Below are 21,065 nucleotides of genomic sequence, written 5' to 3'. Positions count from 1 at the left end.
TGCATTGCAGCCAACAGATATTGATGAATGAAGCAATGCAGTGTTGTTGTTTTTTTCAAAAACTATTTTGGAATAGGGCTGAGAGGTTTTGATTTAGGGGAAAATGTGTGGAACCCATCAAAAAAGGGAACTTTACTACTCTTTAATACTTATAACTTCGGATTTTTTTTACTAAATCTATTGGGATCAATATCTATATCAAATTTGACCAATTAAGATCTCCTGGTAATCTAGTAATTAATTGACACTTCTGATTTTACCTTTCTTATCGACCCATCTAGATATATGATATCCAAGTCATTTATTTCAAAAGCAAGATCTGCAACACATGTAATAAATCGATCAAGATGTCAAAAAAGGTGTTTAAAGGGTGTCTATAAAGACCACCTATCTATAAAGACCACCTATCTATAAAGACCACCTATCTATAAAGACCACCTATCTATAAAGACCACCTATCTATAACGTCCACCTATCTATAAAGACCACCTATCTATAACGTCCATCTTAAGATTTCCTCTAATGCTGTTTTGTATACAACAAACTATCTATAAAGACCACCTATCTATAACTTTCATTTAAGACTTCCTCTAATGCTGGTTTGTGTTCAACAAACTATCTATAAAGACCACCTATCTATAACTTACATTTAAGACTTCCTCTAATGCTGGTTTGTGTACAACAAACTGTCTAAAAAGACCACCTATCTATAACTTCCATCTTAGATTTCCTCTAATGCTGGCTTGTATACAACAAACTGTCTATAAAGACTACCTATCTATAACTTCCATCCTAGATTTCCTCTAATGCTGGTTTGTGTACAACAAACTATCTATAAAGACCACCTATCTATAAAGACCACCTATCTATAAAGACCACCCATCTATAACTTCCATCTTAAGATTTCCTCTAATGCTGGTTTGTGTACAACAAACTGTCTATAAAGACCACCTATCTATAACGTCCATCTTAAGATTTCCTCTAATGCTGTTTTGTATACAACAAACTATCTATAAAGACCACCTATCTATAACTTTCATTTAAGACTTCCTCTAATGCTGGTTTGTGTTCAACAAACTATCTATAAAGACCACCTATCTATAACTTACATTTAAGACTTCCTCTAATGCTGGTTTGTGTACAACAAACTATCTATAAAGACCACCTATCTATAACTTACATTTAAGACTTCCTCTAATGCTGGTTTGTGTACAACAAACTATCTATAAAGACCACCTATCTATAACTTACATTTAAGACTTCCTCTAATGCTGGTTTGTGTACAACAAACTATCTATAAAGACCACCTATCTATAACTTACATTTAAGACTTCCTCTAATGCTGGTTTGTGTACAACAAACTATCTATAAAGACCACCTATCTATAACTTACATTTAAGACTTCCTCTAATGCTGGTTTGTGTACAACAAACTATCTATAAAGACCACCTATCTATAACTTACATTTAAGACTTCCTCTAATGCTGGTTTGTGTACAACAAACTATCTATAAAGACCACCTATCTATAACTTACATTTAAGACTTCCTCTAATGCTGGTTTGTGTACAACAAACTATCTATAAAGACCACCTATCTATAACTTACATTTAAGACTTCCTCTAATGCTGGTTTGTGTACAACAAACTATCTATAAAGACCACCTATCTATAACTTACATTTAAGACTTCCTCTAATGCTGGTTTGTGTACAACAAACTATCTATAAAGACCACCTATCTATAACTTACATTTAAGACTTCCTCTAATGCTGGTTTGTGTACAACAAACTGTCTATAAAGACCACCTATCTATAACTTCCATCTTAAGATTTCCTCTAATGCTGGTTTGTGTACAACAAACTGTCTATAAAGACCACCTATCTATAACTTCCATCTTAAGATTTCCTCTAATGCTGGTTTGTGTACAACAAACTGTCTATAAAGACCACCTATCTATAACTTCCATCTTAAGATTTCCTCTAATGCTGGTTTGTGTACAACAAACTGTCTATAAAGACCACCTATCTATAACTTCCATCTTAAGATTTCCTCTAATGCTGGTTTGTGTACAACAAACTGTCTATAAAGACCACCTATCTATAACTTCCATCTTAAGATTTCCTCTAATGCTGGTTTGTGTACAACAAACTGTCTATAAAGACCACCTATCTATAACTTCCATCTTAAGATTTCCTCTAATGCTGGTTTGTGTACAACAAACTGTCTATAAAGACCACCTATCTATAACTTCCATCTTAAGATTTCCTCTAATGCTGGTTTGTGTACAACAAACTGTCTATAAAGACCACCTATCTATAACTTCCATCTTAAGATTTCCTCTAATGCTGGTTTGTGTACAACAAACTGTCTATAAAGACCACCTATCTATAACTTCCATCTTAAGATTTCCTCTAATGCTGGTTTGTGTACAACAAACTGTCTATAAAGACCACCTATCTATAACTTCCATCTTAAGATTTCCTCTAATGCTGGTTTGTGTACAACAAACTGTCTATAAAGACCACCTATCTATAACTTCCATCTTAAGATTTCCTCTAATGCTGGTTTGTGTACAACAAACTGTCTATAAAGACCACCTATCTATAACTTCCATCTTAAGATTTCCTCTAATGCTGGTTTGTGTACAACAAACTGTCTATAAAGACCACCTATCTATAACTTCCATCTTAAGATTTCCTCTAATGCTGGTTTGTGTACAACAAACTGTCTATAAAGACCACCTATCTATAACTTCCATCTTAAGATTTCCTCTAATGCTGGTTTGTGTACAACAAACTGTCTATAAAGACCACCTATCTATAACTTCCATCTTAAGATTTCCTCTAATGCTGGTTTGTGTACAACAAACTGTCTATAAAGACCACCTATCTATAACTTCCATCTTAAGATTTCCTCTAATGCTGGTTTGTGTACAACAAACTGTCTATAAAGACCACCTATCTATAACTTCCATCTTAAGATTTCCTCTAATGCTGGTTTGTGTACAACAAACTGTCTATAAAGACCACCTATCTATAACTTCCATCTTAAGATTTCCTCTAATGCTGGTTTGTGTACAACAAACTGTCTATAAAGACCACCTATCTATAACTTCCATCTTAAGATTTCCTCTAATGCTGGTTTGTGTACAACAAACTGTCTATAAAGACCACCTATCTATAACTTCCATCTTAAGATTTCCTCTAATGCTGGTTTGTGTACAACAAACTGTCTATAAAGACCACCTATCTATAACTTCCATCTTAAGATTTCCTCTAATGCTGGTTTGTGTACAACAAACTGTCTATAAAGACCACCTATCTATAACTTCCATCTTAAGATTTCCTCTAATGCTGGTTTGTGTACAACAAACTGTCTATAAAGACCACCTATCTATAACTTCCATCTTAAGATTTCCTCTAATGCTGGTTTGTGTACAACAAACTGTCTATAAAGACCACCTATCTATAACTTCCATCTTAAGATTTCCTCTAATGCTGGTTTGTGTACAACAAACTGTCTATAAAGACCACCTATCTATAACTTCCATCTTAAGATTTCCTCTAATGCTGGTTTGTGTACAACAAACTGTCTATAAAGACCACCTATCTATAACTTCCATCTTAAGATTTCCTCTAATGCTGGTTTGTGTACAACAAACTGTCTATAAAGACCACCTATCTATAACTTCCATCTTAAGATTTCCTCTAATGCTGGTTTGTGTACAACAAACTGTCTATAAAGACCACCTATCTATAACTTCCATCTTAAGATTTCCTCTAATGCTGGTTTGTGTACAACAAACTGTCTATAAAGACCACCTATCTATAACTTCCATCTTAAGATTTCCTCTAATGCTGGTTTGTGTACAACAAACTGTCTATAAAGACCACCTATCTATAACTTCCATCTTAAGATTTCCTCTAATGCTGGTTTGTGTACAACAAACTGTCTATAAAGACCACCTATCTATAACTTCCATCTTAAGATTTCCTCTAATGCTGGTTTGTGTACAACAAACTGTCTATAAAGACCACCTATCTATAACTTCCATCTTAAGATTTCCTCTAATGCTGGTTTGTGTACAACAAACTGTCTATAAAGACCACCTATCTATAACTTCCATCTTAAGATTTCCTCTAATGCTGGTTTGTGTACAACAAACTGTCTATAAAGACCACCTATCTATAACTTCCATCTTAAGATTTCCTCTAATGCTGGTTTGTGTACAACAAACTGTCTATAAAGACCACCTATCTATAACTTCCATCTTAAGATTTCCTCTAATGCTGGTTTGTGTACAACAAACTGTCTATAAAGACCACCTATCTATAACTTCCATCTTAAGATTTCCTCTAATGCTGGTTTGTGTACAACAAACTGTCTATAAAGACCACCTATCTATAACTTCCATCTTAAGATTTCCTCTAATGCTGGTTTGTGTACAACAAACTGTCTATAAAGACCACCTATCTATAACTTCCATCTTAAGATTTCCTCTAATGCTGGTTTGTGTACAACAAACTGTCTATAAAGACCACCTATCTATAACTTCCATCTTAAGATTTCCTCTAATGCTGGTTTGTGTACAACAAACTGTCTATAAAGACCACCTATCTATAACTTCCATCTTAAGATTTCCTCTAATGCTGGTTTGTGTACAACAAACTGTCTATAAAGACCACCTATCTATAACTTCCATCTTAAGATTTCCTCTAATGCTGGTTTGTGTACAACAAACTGTCTATAAAGACCACCTATCTATAACTTCCATCTTAAGATTTCCTCTAATGCTGGTTTGTGTACAACAAACTGTCTATAAAGACCACCTATCTATAACTTCCATCTTAAGATTTCCTCTAATGCTGGTTTGTGTACAACAAACTGTCTATAAAGACCACCTATCTATAACTTCCATCTTAAGATTTCCTCTAATGCTGGTTTGTGTACAACAAACTGTCTATAAAGACCACCTATCTATAACTTCCATCTTAAGATTTCCTCTAATGCTGGTTTGTGTACAACAAACTGTCTATAAAGACCACCTATCTATAACTTCCATCTTAAGATTTCCTCTAATGCTGGTTTGTGTACAACAAACTGTCTATAAAGACCACCTATCTATAACTTCCATCTTAAGATTTCCTCTAATGCTGGTTTGTGTACAACAAACTGTCTATAAAGACCACCTATCTATAACTTCCATCTTAAGATTTCCTCTAATGCTGGTTTGTGTACAACAAACTGTCTATAAAGACCACCTATCTATAACTTCCATCTTAAGATTTCCTCTAATGCTGGTTTGTGTACTACTAACTGTTGTGAGTACCTACCTTCGGCCCGTAACTGATAGTTGGAGCGCATTGATTGACCGTTCGTAACATTTGAATTGGTTCCGTTGGTCCCGTTGATAGCATTGTTAATTTTAATCTCTAACTTATTGAGTCGCTCCAGCATGCTCTCCAACAGCACTGCCATCGTTTTCTTCAAATCTATTGAGAACAAAATTAAAAACATGTCAGACTCTAGGATTATGTCGTTCTCATCAATTTGTGTAGCTGATCTGAAATCTTCATTTAACTCATCCACCCCTGAAATTTCAAAATGAACCCTGCCAACCTTTGAATTGGAAGAGTTCAAATGTGTCTTCAGGGGTAAATGAGTTAATATTCCTGAATGCTTGTTCAGGTGTTTCAACATGAAATTTAACACTAAACAACTACAGTCAATCTGTTGTTCAGCAAAACCTGTCCAATCTGACACCCTGTGGGATAAAACAAATTGGTTGAACTAGAAAATGTGTCGGAGTACAGATTTTACTTGGTCGCTATTATAATAAATCTCGATACATCTGAATGTTGGAATTGGCAGGTGAATACTGTGCACCGGGTTGGTCAGCACTTGATGAAACGTTTAATGATGACCATTTTTTAAACAATTCATCCTCCTGAATTTTTATTCAACAATGGAAGGATAACAACTCTAAGTCAATAACTTAATATTCACAACAACAAAATTGAGATCATGTCCACTCACAAATAAACAACGAAATATCTTTATCCAATAATTTATGTGACTTTGAACCTGAAATTACATTACCTGACAGTTTTCATTTTGTAAATATTACCATAAGCTGTGAAACGCCCAGCATAGGGGCCGTCCACGATATCAGAATTCTCCCGGGCGAGTGCTCGCACATAATTTTCGCTCAACTGGATAATTTCATTCTGGAAATAGAAGAAAAAGATTTAAGTATTGATAAATCAAAACCAGTATCTCTTATCAGAATAATTCTCTTCACAAAAGTAATACCTGTCCATAGAAATAATATTGTGTAACAAGAGCTCCCAGGGGTGTCGCCCACCACTGTACCATCTTCATTAGTTCTTTGTCAGTTCGATCTTTTCCCTTCTTTCCTCTAATCTGTTTGATCGAGTCATGTTAACAGTAAATGCACCTTGAGGTAACTTTTGATCTAAACTTAATACTGATGTGTATGAAAGCCAACTTTTAAAGTGAGTTTGTCATTTCACATATTTACTATTACAGTACTTAATGTGAAAGAAATAGAATCGATCATTGCAATATGAGAAAGATCTGTTTATTTCTTCCTTTAGCCATTTTGTATTTATGATCAGTCTCAAAATCTAACATGCACAACGAAGGATCAAGGGGAACCTATACATATCAAATTTGAGAAAGTTTGAAGTTATTCCTGAGAAATAGTACTAACAAACCTTCAAGGTAAAAAATCGAAGATGGCTGTCGGTAGGCCATTTTGTTTAACTGATCAGTTTCAAAAGTAAACATGAACAATAAAGGATAGTTGGGAACCTGCATTGGCTGGCCAAAAATTTTGTTTGGGGGCGAGTAAAATATTGGTGGCCAAAATAATTTTGGGAAGAAATTTATCCACACCTAAATTTAACATAATGCTTCAGCACATTTAAATTACATATAATATGACAATGTTTGTAATATGTAAAACAGAATAAAACATAAAAAAAATGAATTCTTCAACCCTAGTTAAAACCCGACATGATTCCCAAAGAAATATACAAAACTCGCACCTTAAAGAAGATACCCTGGCAGTATTTATATAGAAAATCTGAAAAAAAAAATCATCACATTTTCTAAATCACGAACAGTTCGACTCAAATTAAATCATGACAACTGAAAAATGTACTGCCCCCCCCATGGCCAGTTAATGTGGAAGGGACTATAATTTCTTTTATTCAGTAATTTTTCAACAGTCGCCCAAATTATTTTTTTTGGGCCACCACACTTTTGACAACTTTTGGTCGCCAGAGCAAGATTTTAATCGCCATTGGAGAGCAGAAGACCATCCATTTCAGGCACTCCTACACAACAAGGGAACAAGGGGAACCTACATATAAAATTTGAGAAAGATCCCTCCCGTACTTTCCAAGAAATAGCGATAACAAACTTTCACAATCAAAATACAAGATGGCTGCCTGTAGGCCATGTTATTTATCAGATCAGTCTCAAAAGTTGCACTGCACAGCTAGGGACCAAGGGGAACCTACATATTTAATTTGAGAAAGATCCCTTTGGTACTTCCGAGAAATAGCGATAACAAACTTTCACTATCAAAATTCAAGATGGCTGCCTGTCGGCCATGTTGTTTATCAGATCAGTCTCAAAAGATGCCCTGCACAGCTAGGGACCAAGGGGATCCTACATATAAAATTTGAGAAAGTTCCCCCTGGTACTTCCCATGAAATAGTGATAACAAACTTTAACTATAAAAATCCAAGATGGCTGCCTGTCGGCCATGTTGTTGATCCGATCAGTCAAGAAATCAGAAAGATCCCTCTGGCACTTCTTGAGGAATACCGATAACAAGAATTGTTTAAGGACGGATGACGGACGGTAGGACTGCCCACCCTGTCACATTATTGTGATAACAGGCTAACCAGAGGTGACTAGGGAGACACCCACCCTGTCACATTATTCTGATAACACACTAACCAGAGGTGACTAGGGAGACACCCACCCTGTCCTGATACTCTGATAACACACTAACCAGAGGTGACTGGGGAGACACCCACCCTGTCACATTATTCTGACAACAGACTCACCAGAGGTGACTAGGGAGACAGCCACCCTGTCACATTATTCTGATAACAGACTTACCAGAGGTGACTAGGGAGACACCCACCCTGTCACATTATTCTGATAACAGACTAACCAGAGGTGACTAGGGAGACACCCACCCTGTCACATTATTCTGATAACACACTAACCAGAGGTGACTAGGGAGACACCCACCCTGTCACATTATTCTGATAACAGACTAACCAGAGGTAACTAGGGAGACACCCACCCTGTCACATTATTCTGATAACAGACTAACCAGAGGTGACTAAGGAGACACCCACCCTGTCACATTATTCTGATAACAGACTAACCAGAGGTGACTAGGGAGACACCCACCCTGTCACATTATTCTGATAACAGACTAACCAGAGGTGACTAGGGAGACACCCACCCTGTCACATTATTCTGATAACAGACTAACCAGAGGTGACTAGGGAGACACCCACCCTGTCACATTATTCTGATAACAGACTAACCAGAGGTGACTAGGGAGACACCCACCCTGTCACATTATTCTGATAACAGACTAACCAGAGGTGACTAGGGAGACACCCACCCTGTCACATTATTCTGATAACAGACTAACCAGAGGTGACTAGGGAGACACCCACCCTGTCACATTATTCTGATAACAGACTAACCAGAGGTGACTAGGGAGACACCCACCCTGTCACATTATTCTGATAACAGACTAACCAGAGGTGACTAGGGAGACACCCACCCTGTCACATTATTCTGATAACAGACTAACCAGAGGTGACTAGGGAGACACCCACCCTGTCACATTATTCTGATAACAGACTAACCAGAGGTAACTAAGGAGACACCCACCCTGTCACATTATTCTGATAACAGACTAACCAGAGGTGACTAGGGAGACACCCACCCTGTCACATTATTCTGATAACAGACTAACCAGAGGTGACTAGGGAGACACCCACCCTGTCACATTATTCTGATAACAGACTAACCAGAGGTGACTAGGGAGACACCCACCCTGTCACATTATTCTGATAACAGACTAACCAGAGGTGACTAAGGAGACACCCACCCTGTCACATTATTCTGATAACAGACTAACCAGAGGTGACTAAGGAGACACCCACCCTGTCACATTATTCTGATAACAGACTAACCAGAGGTGACTAAGGAGACACCCACCCTGTCACATTATTCTGATAACAGACTAACCAGAGGTGACTAAGGAGACACCCACCCTGTCACATTATTCTGATAACAGACTAACCAGAGGTGACTAAGGAGACACCCACCCTGTCACATTATTCTGATAACAGACTAACCAGAGGTGACTAAGGAGACACCCACCCTGTCACATTATTCTGATAACAGACTAACCAGAGGTGACTAAGGAGACACCCACCCTGTCACATTATTCTGATAACAGACTAACCAGAGGTGACTAAGGAGACACCCACCCTGTCACATTATTCTGATAACAGACTAACCAGAGGTAACTAAGGAGACACCCACCCTGTCACATTATTCTGATAACAGACTAACCAGAGGTGACTAAGGAGACACCCACCCTGTCACATTATTCTGATAACACACTAACCAGAGGTCACTAAGGAGACACCCACCCTGTCACATTATTCTGATAACAGACTAACCAGAGGTGACTAAGGAGACACCCAACCTGTCACATTATTCCGACAACAAGCTTACCAGAGGTGACTGGGGAAACATCCACCCTGTCACATTATTCCGACAACAGGCTAACCAGAGGTGACTGGGGAGACATCCACCCTGTCACAATATTCCGACAACAGGCTTACCAGAGGTGACTGGGGAGACGCCCACCCTGTAACATATGTCCTGGAATAGCTTTATTAATTTTTAAGCTTTATCCCTTACATTAATTGTATTGACATGACACATTAAGTTATCAGATTCGATCAGAAATTTGTTCAGAATTATTAAGGTCAAAATTCAGAAACTTTGATCAGGAATCCTGTAACTGACTCTATGTAAGTTTGACCTTTACTACCAGAGTATATGACCCCAAGATTGATGCTCAATGACCCAAAAATAACCTGAATTTTGAAATTGACCAATAATGGCATTGACCTTTCCTGACCTTGACCTTACCTTTAAGATTTCGCTCTCCTTCTCAGTTCCCCCCGAGGTGGTGGACATGCGATAGAGTGTGACACACCAGAAGAAGAAGAGTAGGCATGCCAATAAAAGCAGTTGTCGACTATTTGGAATACGGCCACACATCCGCCATAGTGTCACCGCCATGGTAACACCTGGCTACGTCTGCTCCATCGTCATCTACAAACAAAAACAATTTATCTCATACTTTATCCCATATGAAGCTCTGCCGACTTGGACTACAATAATCCCGAGTTTGTTGATTTTCTTATAGAACTGAAGTGCTTTTACTGAAGTGAGATTCCTGATTAACCCTTTCACCACTGTAGACCATAATGGACTCATCCCAATAAATGCATGGTAGAGTCTACTAAAGTTACCAAGGGGTGAAAGGGTTAAGGTAGGTCATCCCTTGTGTGACTCCACGGTTTGGATGGTATTTATTATTAAATAATTCATTTGCACGATCTGTAGATAAATCTACCAGCCAAAACTGTTGATTCTCTTCCAATAACAACAAGAATCACCTCCATCATCTCAGACAGAAGGGGTTCCTGATAAGGTACCAGTACACTAACCTCCATCACCTCAGACAGAGGGGGTTCCTGACAAGGTACCAGTACACTCACCTCTATAACTTAAGACAGAGGGAGTTCCTGACAAGGTACCAGTACACTCACCTCTATCACCTCAGACAGAGGGGGTTCCTGACAAGGTACCTGTACACTCACCTCCATCACCTCAGACAGAGGAGGGTCCTGACAAGGTACCAGTACACTCACCTCCATCACCTCAGACAGAGGAGGTTCCTGACAAGGTACCAGTACACTCACCTCCATCACCTCAGACAGAGGAGGTTCCTGACAAGGTACCAGTACACTCACCTCTATCACTTAAGACAGAGGGAGTTCCTGACAAGGTACCAGTACACTCACCTCCATCACATCAGACAGATGGGGTTCCTGACAAGGTACGAGTACACTAACCTCCATCACCTCAGACAGCGGGGGTTCCTGACAAGGTACCAGTACACTCACCTCCATCACCTCAGACAGAGGGGGTTACTAACAAGGTACCAGTACACTCACCTTCATCACCTCAGACAGAGGGGGTTCCTGCTAGGTACCAGTACACTCACCTCTATCACCTCAGACAGAGGGGGTTCTTGACAAGGTACCAGTACACTCCCCTCCATCACCTCAGACAGAGGGGGTTCCTGACAAGGTACCAGTACACTCACCTCCATCCCCTCAGACAGAGGGGGTTACTAACAAGGTACCAGTACACTCCCCTTCATCCCCTCAGACAGAGGGGGTTCCTGCTAGGTACCAGTACACTCACCTCTATCACCTAAGACAGAGGGGGTTCCTGACAAGGTACCTGTACACTCACCTCCATCACCTCAGCCAGAGGGGGTCCCTGATAAGGTACCAGTACACTAACCTCCATCACCTCAGACAGAGGGGGTTCCTGACAAGGTCTACCAGTACATCAAGGTCACTCACCTCTATCACCTCAGACAGAGGGGGTTCCTGACAAGGTCTACCAGTACATCAAGGTCACTCACCTCTATCACCTCAGACAGAGGGGGTTCCTGACAAGGTCTACCAGTACATCAAGGTCACTCACCTCTATCACCTCAGACAGAGGGGGTTCCTGACAAGGTACCAGTACACTCCCCTCCATCACCTCAGACAGAGGGGGTTCCTGAGAAGGTACCAATACACTCACCTCCATCACCTCAGACAGAGGGGGGTTCCTGACAAGGTACCAGTACACTCAACTCCATCACCTCAGACAGAGGGGGTTCCTGACAAGGTACCAGTACACTCACCTCAATCACCTCAGACAGAGGGGGTTCCTGACAAGGTCTACCAGTACATCAAGGTCACTCACCTCTATCACCTCAGACAGAGGGGGTTCCTGACAAGGGACCTGTACACTCACCTCCATCACCTCAGACAGAGGGGGTTCCGGACAAGGTACCAGTACACTCACCTCCATCACCTCAGAAAGAGGGGGTTTCTGACAAAGTACCAGTACACTCACCTCCATCACCTCAGAAAGAGGGGGGTTCTGACAAGGTACCAGTACACTCACCTCCATCACCTCAGATGGCGGGGGTTCCTGACAAGGTACCAGTACACTCACCTCCATCACCTCAGAAAGAGGGGGTTTCTGACAAGGTACCAGTACACTCACCTCCATCACCTCAGACAGAGGGGGTTCCTGACAAGGTACCAGTACACTCACCTCCATCACCTCAGATGGCGGGGGTTCCCGACAAGGTACCAGTACACTAACCTCCATCACCTCAGACAGAGGGGGGTTCCTGACAAGGTACCAGTACACTCGCCTCCATCACCTCAGACAGAGGGGGTTCCTGTCAAGGTACCAGTACACTAACCTCTATCACCTCAGACAGAGGGGGTTCCTGACAAGGTCCCAGTACACTGTCCTCCATCACCTCAGACAGAGGGGGTTCCGGACAAGGTACCAGTACACTCACCTCCACCACCTCAGACAGAGGGGGGTTCCTGACAAGGAACCCGTACACTCACCTCCATCACCACAGACAGAGGGGGGGTCCTGATAAGGAACCAGTACACTAACCTCCATCACCTCAGACAGAGGTGGTTCCTGACAAGGTACCAGTACACTCTCCTCCATCACCACAGGCAGAGGGGGGGTCCTGATAAGGTACCAGAACACTCACCTCCATCACCTCAGACAGAGGAGGTTCCTGACAAGGTACCAGTACACTCCCCTCCATCACCTCAGACAGCGGGGGGTTCCTGACAAGGTCCCAGTACACTAACCTCTATCACCACAGACAGAGGGGGTTCCTGACAAGGTACCGGTACACTCACCTCCATCACCTCAGACAGAGGGGGTTCCGGACAAGGTACCAGTCCACCCACCTCCATCCCCTCAGACAGAGGGGGGTTCCTGACAAGGAACCCGTACACTCACCTCCATCACCACAGACAGAGGGGGGGTCCTGATAAGGAACCAGTACACTCACCTCCATCACCTCAGAAAGAGGGGGTTTCTGACAAGGTACCAGTACACTCACCTCCATCACCTCCGACAGATGGGGTTCCTGACAAGGTACCAGTACACTAACCTCTATCACCTCAGACAGAGGGGGTTCCTGACAAGGTCCCAGTACACTCTCCTCCATCACCTCAGACAGAGGGGGTTCCGGACAAGGTACCAGTACACTCACCTCCATCACCACAGACAGAGGGTCACCTCAGACAGAGGGGGTTCCTGACAAGGGACCAGTACACTCACCTCCATCACCTCAGATTGCGGGGGTTCCCGACAAGGTACCAGTACACTAACCTCGATCACATCAGACAGATAGGGTTCCTGACAAGGTACGAGTACACTAACCTCCATCACCTCAGACAGCGGGGGGTTCCTGACAAGGTACCAGTACACTCACCTCCATCACCACAGACAGAGGGGGGGTCCTGATAAGGTACCAGTACACTCACCTCCATCACCTCAGACAGATGGGGTTCCTGACAAGGTACCAGTACACTAACCTCTATCACCACAGACAGAGGGGGTTCCTGACAAGGTACCAGTACACTCACCTCTATCACCTCAGACAGAGGGGGTTCCTGACAAGGTATACCAGTACATCAAGGTCAGCAGCGCTAGCCTAACATCTCTTCATCTGTTACCTGAAAAACACCAGCCACATTCAATATTAATTCTGTCTTCATTCAGTTAGTACCGGAACCACGGAAGATGCGTGTGCAGCTTCATTATTCATAGAGTGCCTTCATTACAGAAAATTCAGAGGGATCTCGTTTCCTCTGAACGTATTCTTTATATTCTTATACTAAGAAGTACCAGTGATTAATTTTGCGATTATTTGATCGTGTGTAACACGAACTGTTGATTTTCGTAAATTTGACCGGGAGCATACCCATAGAGGCGCATTATTCCCGAGACTTTGCCCCGAGGGGCTGGTCATTTCAGTGATCCATTTGGCGGGTTGTATGGCCACCATCTTTAATTCCCAGAAAATTATCAGATAATTCGATTTATTTTGTAGGCGAAATTCCCGGGAACATGGAGCCTAGACCGAATGAAAAGGTGTCCAAAAAGACTGAAAAAGTGTAAAAAACAAACATCACCAAGTGGCTAGTGCCACAAGTGCAGCTAAATCAAAATCCTTGACCGCAGACCTTGACCTCGACCCATTACAGCAAGAAATGGAGGTCGATCCACCGAGGAGTGAAGGTCGGACTGCATTACTTGTCGACCAGCCAGTCAGCTCAGCAATAATGATTCTGGAGATTTATCTAAAAGCATGACTACGCTCATGGATAGCATGCAGGCTCAGCATATACTGATGATATAGTGCAAATAGACTTATATATTAGATATATGTTTTAACTCAATCACCCCTGAAATTTCATAATGAACTATTCCAACTTTTGAATTGAAAGAGTTCAAATGTGTCTTCAGGGGTGAATGAAATAAAGTTTAGAAGGGATTAAGTCTTCCTGACTGCTTCAGTGATCTTTTTTACTGGATAGCACAGATAATCATGCTACATGTATATTATGTATATATTGAAGTAACAAAACTGTTACACCATAAAAGCACCACTTTGCCCCCAAAATCCACCGAGCTGTGTCGAAGGACTAGAAGCGTTAAATGCACACTGCATCACGATAACCGGTCCTTTGGTAATGAGTTAATATATTAATATTGACTCTCTTCTGACAAAGTGAAGAACCATCAATTATAATACTGTGTTGTTCATTATCAAAGTAAAGACACATCCATTTCAATCCTGTATTTATTCACAAAGTATATATGGAACCATTAATAGCAATACTGCTTGTTTTCATTTACATTAAGTGTAAAGAACCACCAAGACAAATACTGAGTTCATTCAAATAATAAAGAACCATCAATTTTACTAAAACTTTTTTTATTTTTATTTAAAATTCAATAGAAGAGTTAACCTCTATATTATTATTTACCAAATTACAAAATGGCCCGGAAATATTTAAAAACCTTCCTTATCAGTAAATTCCACAAACTATCCACTATACACCCACTATGAGCTTCACCAGGTATGAGAGGTAGTTGTGAGGTACACTGTATACGCACATTAGGACAAGCACCTGGTCTATTTATATCTGGTCACAAACCAAAAGCTTTATGTTCTATTAAGGATGCCCATACCACTGCCATAAAAAATAAAAGTGCATTTGAAAAATATTTTTCCAGTTTCACCATAAATCTTTTTTGAAAAGAAAAGTAAACATTGCTGAACTTTTATTTATGAAAACATAATGGAGGTGAAATAAACAAAATATAATCAACAAAGGTGTTCTGAGAGTAAAATATTTTGTGGGGCTAGATCGGGGGTTCAAACCCTGGAATTCAGATTGTAATATGATATACCATCACTGAAGCCAAATAAGCTACCTGGACAACGGACGTGTGTAATGCAGGACGAGCCTTAGTTAAGTATTCAGAAAATAGAAACAGGAAAAACCAGAACAAAGAAAACAAGAGGGCCAATGGGCCTGCACCGCTCACCCGGTATAAATCTCACACTTGCAACCTTAAAAGTGATCTAAAATAAAGCTACAGGCAAAATATCAGTATTTATGATTAAGTCATTCAAAAGAACCTGGGCGACTCAAGGTCATTCACTTGAACAAACTTGGTAACCCTTCATCCCATCATGCTATGAGCCAAATATCATCATTCTGCGACTTTTGGTTATTCAGAAGTCATTTAAAAGTTTCAAATATATTTGACCCCTGTGACCTTAAATTTAAGTCAAGGTCATTCATTTAAACAAACTTGGTAGCCCTTCATCTTTGTCTGCTACTGACCAACTATCAACATCCTGGACATTTTGGTTATTCAGAAGAATTTTTTTAAAGGTTTATTTTGACAATTAACCCCTGTGACCTTGAGTATGAGAGAAGGTCATTCGTTTGAACAAACTTGCATTGGTAGCCCTTCACTCCAGCATGCTACTGGCCAAATATCATCTCCCTGGGCATTTTGGTTATTCAGAAGAAGTTGTTTAAAGTTTTTAACATATTTGACCCCTGTGACCTTGAAAATGGGTGAAGGTCATTTATTTGAACAAACTTAGTAGCCCTTCATCCCATTTGCTTCTGGCCAACTATCATCATCCTAGGCCTTTTGGTTATCAAGAAGAATTTGTTTAAATTAAAATATTGACACCAGACGCCAGACACCGGACGGACAGACGTACGGACAACGGTTGCCGCACCACTGCATAAGTTCACTTGGGCCAACTCTCTCCATCTCTCTTACATTTTTCTATACAAATATCTACCATCTCATCATAATGTAAACATACATACTGGTTATGAAGCCAGTGTTCTATAATTTTATTATATTTTTTGTTTTTCTAATAAATTGTTCTAATTGTGGTGATTTTTTTTATATCTGTCAAATTAAACTAGCAACTTGAACTCAGAACATGCATGACTGTACATAGACAACAAACTAAAACCAATCTTTTATCAAATTTACATGTTAATAAACGTCTTCATGAATGTGCCGATGATAAATTCAATGCATTACCTTTATATCAAATACAACGCTATTCTAAGAGAAGAGAAAGAAGACTATTTCTTCAAAATATTAAAACCGCTCTTGTTTATCCACCAATCTTGTGTATATTGTGAGGTCACGTTACTTAAGCTATTGTAGTGTGACACATGTAATTGTTATGTCATGTTGTCCTTTTGAAATCAACCTAAAGCGCCTTGTGAAGAGTGAAAGCAGCTAGCGCGCTGCTAGTTTGAAGTTATATCTAAAAAAAAATCCCGTATATCTATGCATACACCTGGTGTACCAGCTGTTTGACAATTAACTAATGTCCGTTGCAGGTATATATGTATATATGTTATTAATTACCTGTCTGGTCATCCAGTAATATTTCCTCATTAAAAGATCAGGTATATATCCAATGTATGTACATTACAGGTAGGTACTCTGTTACATTAAATGAAGTGTACCTCCAGAGGTGGTATTCAATATCCTGTTGATAGACATGTACCAGGTGTATTGTTTAAATGTATCAAAAATTAAAACGTGGCAAACAAATACAAATAATGTGAGGCCTCCTTACGTCCAAAGTTTAACGAGACGTCATCATACACCGGTACCTGAGACTTAAGGATCCCCGTCTCCGACTGCAGGCAAAATACTAGAAAACTCAACGGTAGTATTTCAAACATACCTCAACTTTCCCTTATATAACTTTGTCTTATATATATATACAAGTGTAGTCAATCTGGGCCTGACGACTGCTATATAGCGCTGCTGGTCAGGCATATGTATGCATAACTCAGTTTGTAAGAGCGACCGTATTCTGATCCAAAGTCCTGGGTTCGAATCCTGGCCAATGGCATGTACCCTTGCACATGTTTTCTCAGAAAACTCAGTTGTCAGTGTTAACATTGTTGATAAAAAATTCTATTTTTTTAATTTATTTTTTTATTTATTTCATCTTTAATTCTACCTCAATTTTTTCAAAACTCCCAAGAGAAAAAACACCGACCAATGGCCAGTGCCTGGCGACTGCCCCACGTAGGCCTCAAACTAGTGACCCAGTGTTGGAGGGCTAGTGGTAAGCAGAATGTCAGACGCCTTAACCACTTGGCCATCGCGGCCCAGTGGTGGAGGGCTAGTGGTAGCAGAATGTCAGATGCCTTAACCTCTTGGCCACCGCAGCCCAGGGGTGGATCGAGGGCTAGTGGTAAGCAGAATGTCAGATGCCTTAACCACTTGGCCACCGCAGCCCAGAGGTGGATCGAGGGCTAGTGGTAAGCAGAATGTCAGACGCCTTAACCACTTGGCAACTGTGGCCCAGTGGTGGAGGGTTAGTGGTAGCATTATGTCAGACGTCTTAACCACTGGGCCACCGCAGCCCAGTGGTGGAGGGCTAGCGGTAGCAGAATGTCAGATGCCTTAACCCCCTGGCCACCGCAGCCCAGAGGTGGAGGGCTAGTGGTAGCAGAATGTCAGCTGCCTTAACCACTTGGCCACCGCAGCCCAGAGGTGGATCGAGGGCTAGAGGTAAGCAGAATGTCAGACGCCTTAACCACTTGGCAAACGCAGTCCAGTGGTGGAGGGCTAGTGGTAGCAGAATGGCAGATGCCTGAACCACTTGGCCACCGCAGCCCAGTGGTGGAGGGTTAGTGGTAGCAGAATGTCAGACGCCTTAACCACTTGGCAACCGCAGTCCAGAGGTGGAGGGCTAGTGGTAGCAGAATGTCAGAAGCCTTAACCACTTGGCCACCGCAGCCCAGAGGTGGAGGGCTAGTGGTAGCAGAATGTCAGAGGCCTTAACCACTTGGCCACCGCAGCCCAGGGGTGGAGGGCTAGTGGTAGCAGAATGTCAGAAGCCTTAACCACTTGGCCACCGCAGCCCAGGGGTGGAGGGCTAGTGGTAGCAGAATGTCAGACGCCTTAACCACTTGGCAAACGCAGTCCAGTGGTGGAGGGCTAGTGGTAGCAGAATGTCAGGCGCCTTAATCACTTGGCAACTGTGGCCCAGTGGGGGAGGGCTAGTGGTAGCAGAATGTCAGATGGCTTAACCACTTGGCCACCGCAGCCCAGTGGTGGAGGGTTAGTGGTAGCAGAATGTCAGACGCCTTAACCACTTGGCAAACGCAGTCCAGTGGTGGAGGGCTAGTGGTAGCAGAATGGCAGATGCCTTAACCACTTGGCCACCGCAGACCAGAGGTGGATCGAGGGCTAGTGGTAAGCAGAATGTCAGATGCCTTAACCACTTGGACACCGCAGCCCAGAGGTGGATCGAGGGCTAGAGGTAAGCAGAATGTCAGACGCCTTAACCACTTGGCAACCGCAGTCCAGAGGTGGAGGGCTAGTGGTAGCAGAATGTCAGGCGCCTTAATCACTTGGCAACCGTGGCCCAGTGGTGGAGGGCTAGTGGTAGCAGTATGTCAGACGTCTTAACCACTAGGCCACCGCAGACCAGTGGTGGAGGGCTAGTGGTAGCAGAATGTCAGAGGCCTTAACCACTTGGCCACCGCAGCCCAGGGGTGGAGGGCTAGTGGTAGCAGAATGTCAGAGGCCTTAACCACTTGGCCACCGCAGCCCAGGGGTGGAGGGCTAGTGGTAGCAGAATGTCAGGCGCCTTAATCACTTGGCAACCGTGGCCCAGTGGTGGAGGGCTAGTGGTAGCAGAATGTCAGGCGCCTTAATCACTTGGCAACTGTGGCCCAGTGGTGGTGGGCTAGTGGTAGCATTATGTCAGACGTCTTAACCACTAGGCCACCGCAGACCAGTGGTGGAGGGCTAGTGGTAGCAGAATGTCAGAAGCCTTAACCACTTGGCCACCGCAGCCCAGGGGTGGAGGGCTAGTGGTAGCAGAATGTCAGAGGCCTTAACCACTTGGCCACCGCAGCCCAGGGGTGGAGGGCTAGTGGTAGCAGAATGTCAGACGCCTTAACCACTTGGCAAACGCAGTCCAGTGGTGGAGGGCTAGTGGTAGCAGAATGTCAGACGCCTTAATCACTTGGCAACTGTGGCCCAGTGGTGGAGGGCTAGTGGTAGCATTATGTCAGACGTCTTAACCACTAGGCCACCGCAGCCCAGTGGTGGAGGGCTAGTGGTAGCAGAATGTCAGACGCCTTAATCACTTGGCAACTGGGGCCCAGTGGTGGAGGGCTAGTGGTAGCAGTATGTCAGACGTCTTAACCACTTGGCAACCGCAGCCCAGAGGTGGAGGGCTAGTGGTAGCAGAATGTCAGACGCCTTAATCACTTGGAAACCGTGGCCCAGTGGTGGAGGGCTAGTGGTAGCAGTATGTCAGACGTCTTAACCACTTGGCAACCGCAGCCCAGAGGTGGAGGGCTAGTGGTAGCAGAATGTCAAGACGCCTTAATCACTTGGCAACCGTGGCCCAGTGGTGGAGGGCTAGTGGTAGCAGAATGTCAGACGCCTTGACCACTAGGCCACCGTGGCCCAGTGGTGGAGGGCTAGTGGAAGCAGAATGTCAGACGCCTTGACCACTAGGCCACCGCAGCCCCTCTCCACAAAGGAGTTACATTCAGACATTCAGACATTCTGGACATCCGGGCAGTCTATAATTTAACTGCCTGAATACTTTGTACCTAAGGTTTGTATCAAATGTGTCAAGCACAAAGAATGTTCCGTTACATAGTACAGTGCCTATCTATTACAACACCTGTGTACAGACAACCCAGGTCTGATGGCCCGGTGTCATATAAGATAAGTATCCCCCATAGGATAAGTATCCGGATACTAAAACTGGCCATAGGATAAGTATCCCCCCCATAGGATTAGTATCCCCCCAAATCATATTAAACTTTTACTGTACATAGGTGTTGAATATATTGATTTTATCTAGGAGGAAGTATTAATGAACATTATTTTTATAGCTGGAGGCTTACAAGAAACTTTTGACAGTATGCATTAGAGGAATATTGGATGTGGTGCATGGTGTTAGCTGTTTGAGGGCGATTGTTTAATTTAAGGGTAACAATTAATGATGTAGAATGAGTGAAAAATGAACCTAAATAGCTTATACACATGTTTTAATTTATCAATTCTTACACACACATTAATGGTTTACTGTATATAGAGCTTTAATTTAACTAATTAATACCAAATTACGATATTATATATTTCAAATATAATATAGTGATCTATAGTCATAATCTTGACATGCTGGGTTACAGTAAACATACATGCAGTTTGGTTGCCTATTAACATTTTTTAACATTCATATATGTAGGTGTTTAATGTGTCCAT

At 42.0% G+C, this 21,065-nt stretch overlaps 1 protein-coding gene across 2 annotated transcripts in view; it reads right to left on the bottom strand.

Moving 5' to 3' along the window:
- Positions 1–21,065, bottom strand: part of LOC110458649 (alpha-1,6-mannosylglycoprotein 6-beta-N-acetylglucosaminyltransferase A-like) — a 104,217-nt gene that overhangs the window by 56,722 nt on the left and 26,430 nt on the right. For both annotated transcript variants that reach the window (XM_021510447.1, XM_021510448.1), the window contains exons 3-6: positions 13,841–13,930; positions 10,230–10,415; positions 6,127–6,226; positions 5,333–5,491 (exon numbers count right to left, since the gene is read on the bottom strand). In XM_021510447.1, the coding sequence (XP_021366122.1) occupies positions 5,333–5,491; positions 6,127–6,226; positions 10,230–10,382 (412 nt within the window). In that variant the 5' untranslated portion in view covers positions 10,383–10,415; positions 13,841–13,930. The remainder of the gene's footprint in view (positions 1–5,332; positions 5,492–6,126; positions 6,227–10,229; positions 10,416–13,840; positions 13,931–21,065) is intronic.

This window comes from Mizuhopecten yessoensis, unplaced genomic scaffold, assembly GCF_002113885.1.
Source record: "Mizuhopecten yessoensis strain PY_sf001 unplaced genomic scaffold, ASM211388v2 scaffold9683, whole genome shotgun sequence".
NCBI lineage: Eukaryota > Metazoa > Mollusca > Bivalvia > Pectinida > Pectinidae > Mizuhopecten > Mizuhopecten yessoensis.
Note: the sequence above shows the minus strand (reverse complement) of the source record. Positions and strands in the feature narration are given on the sequence as shown.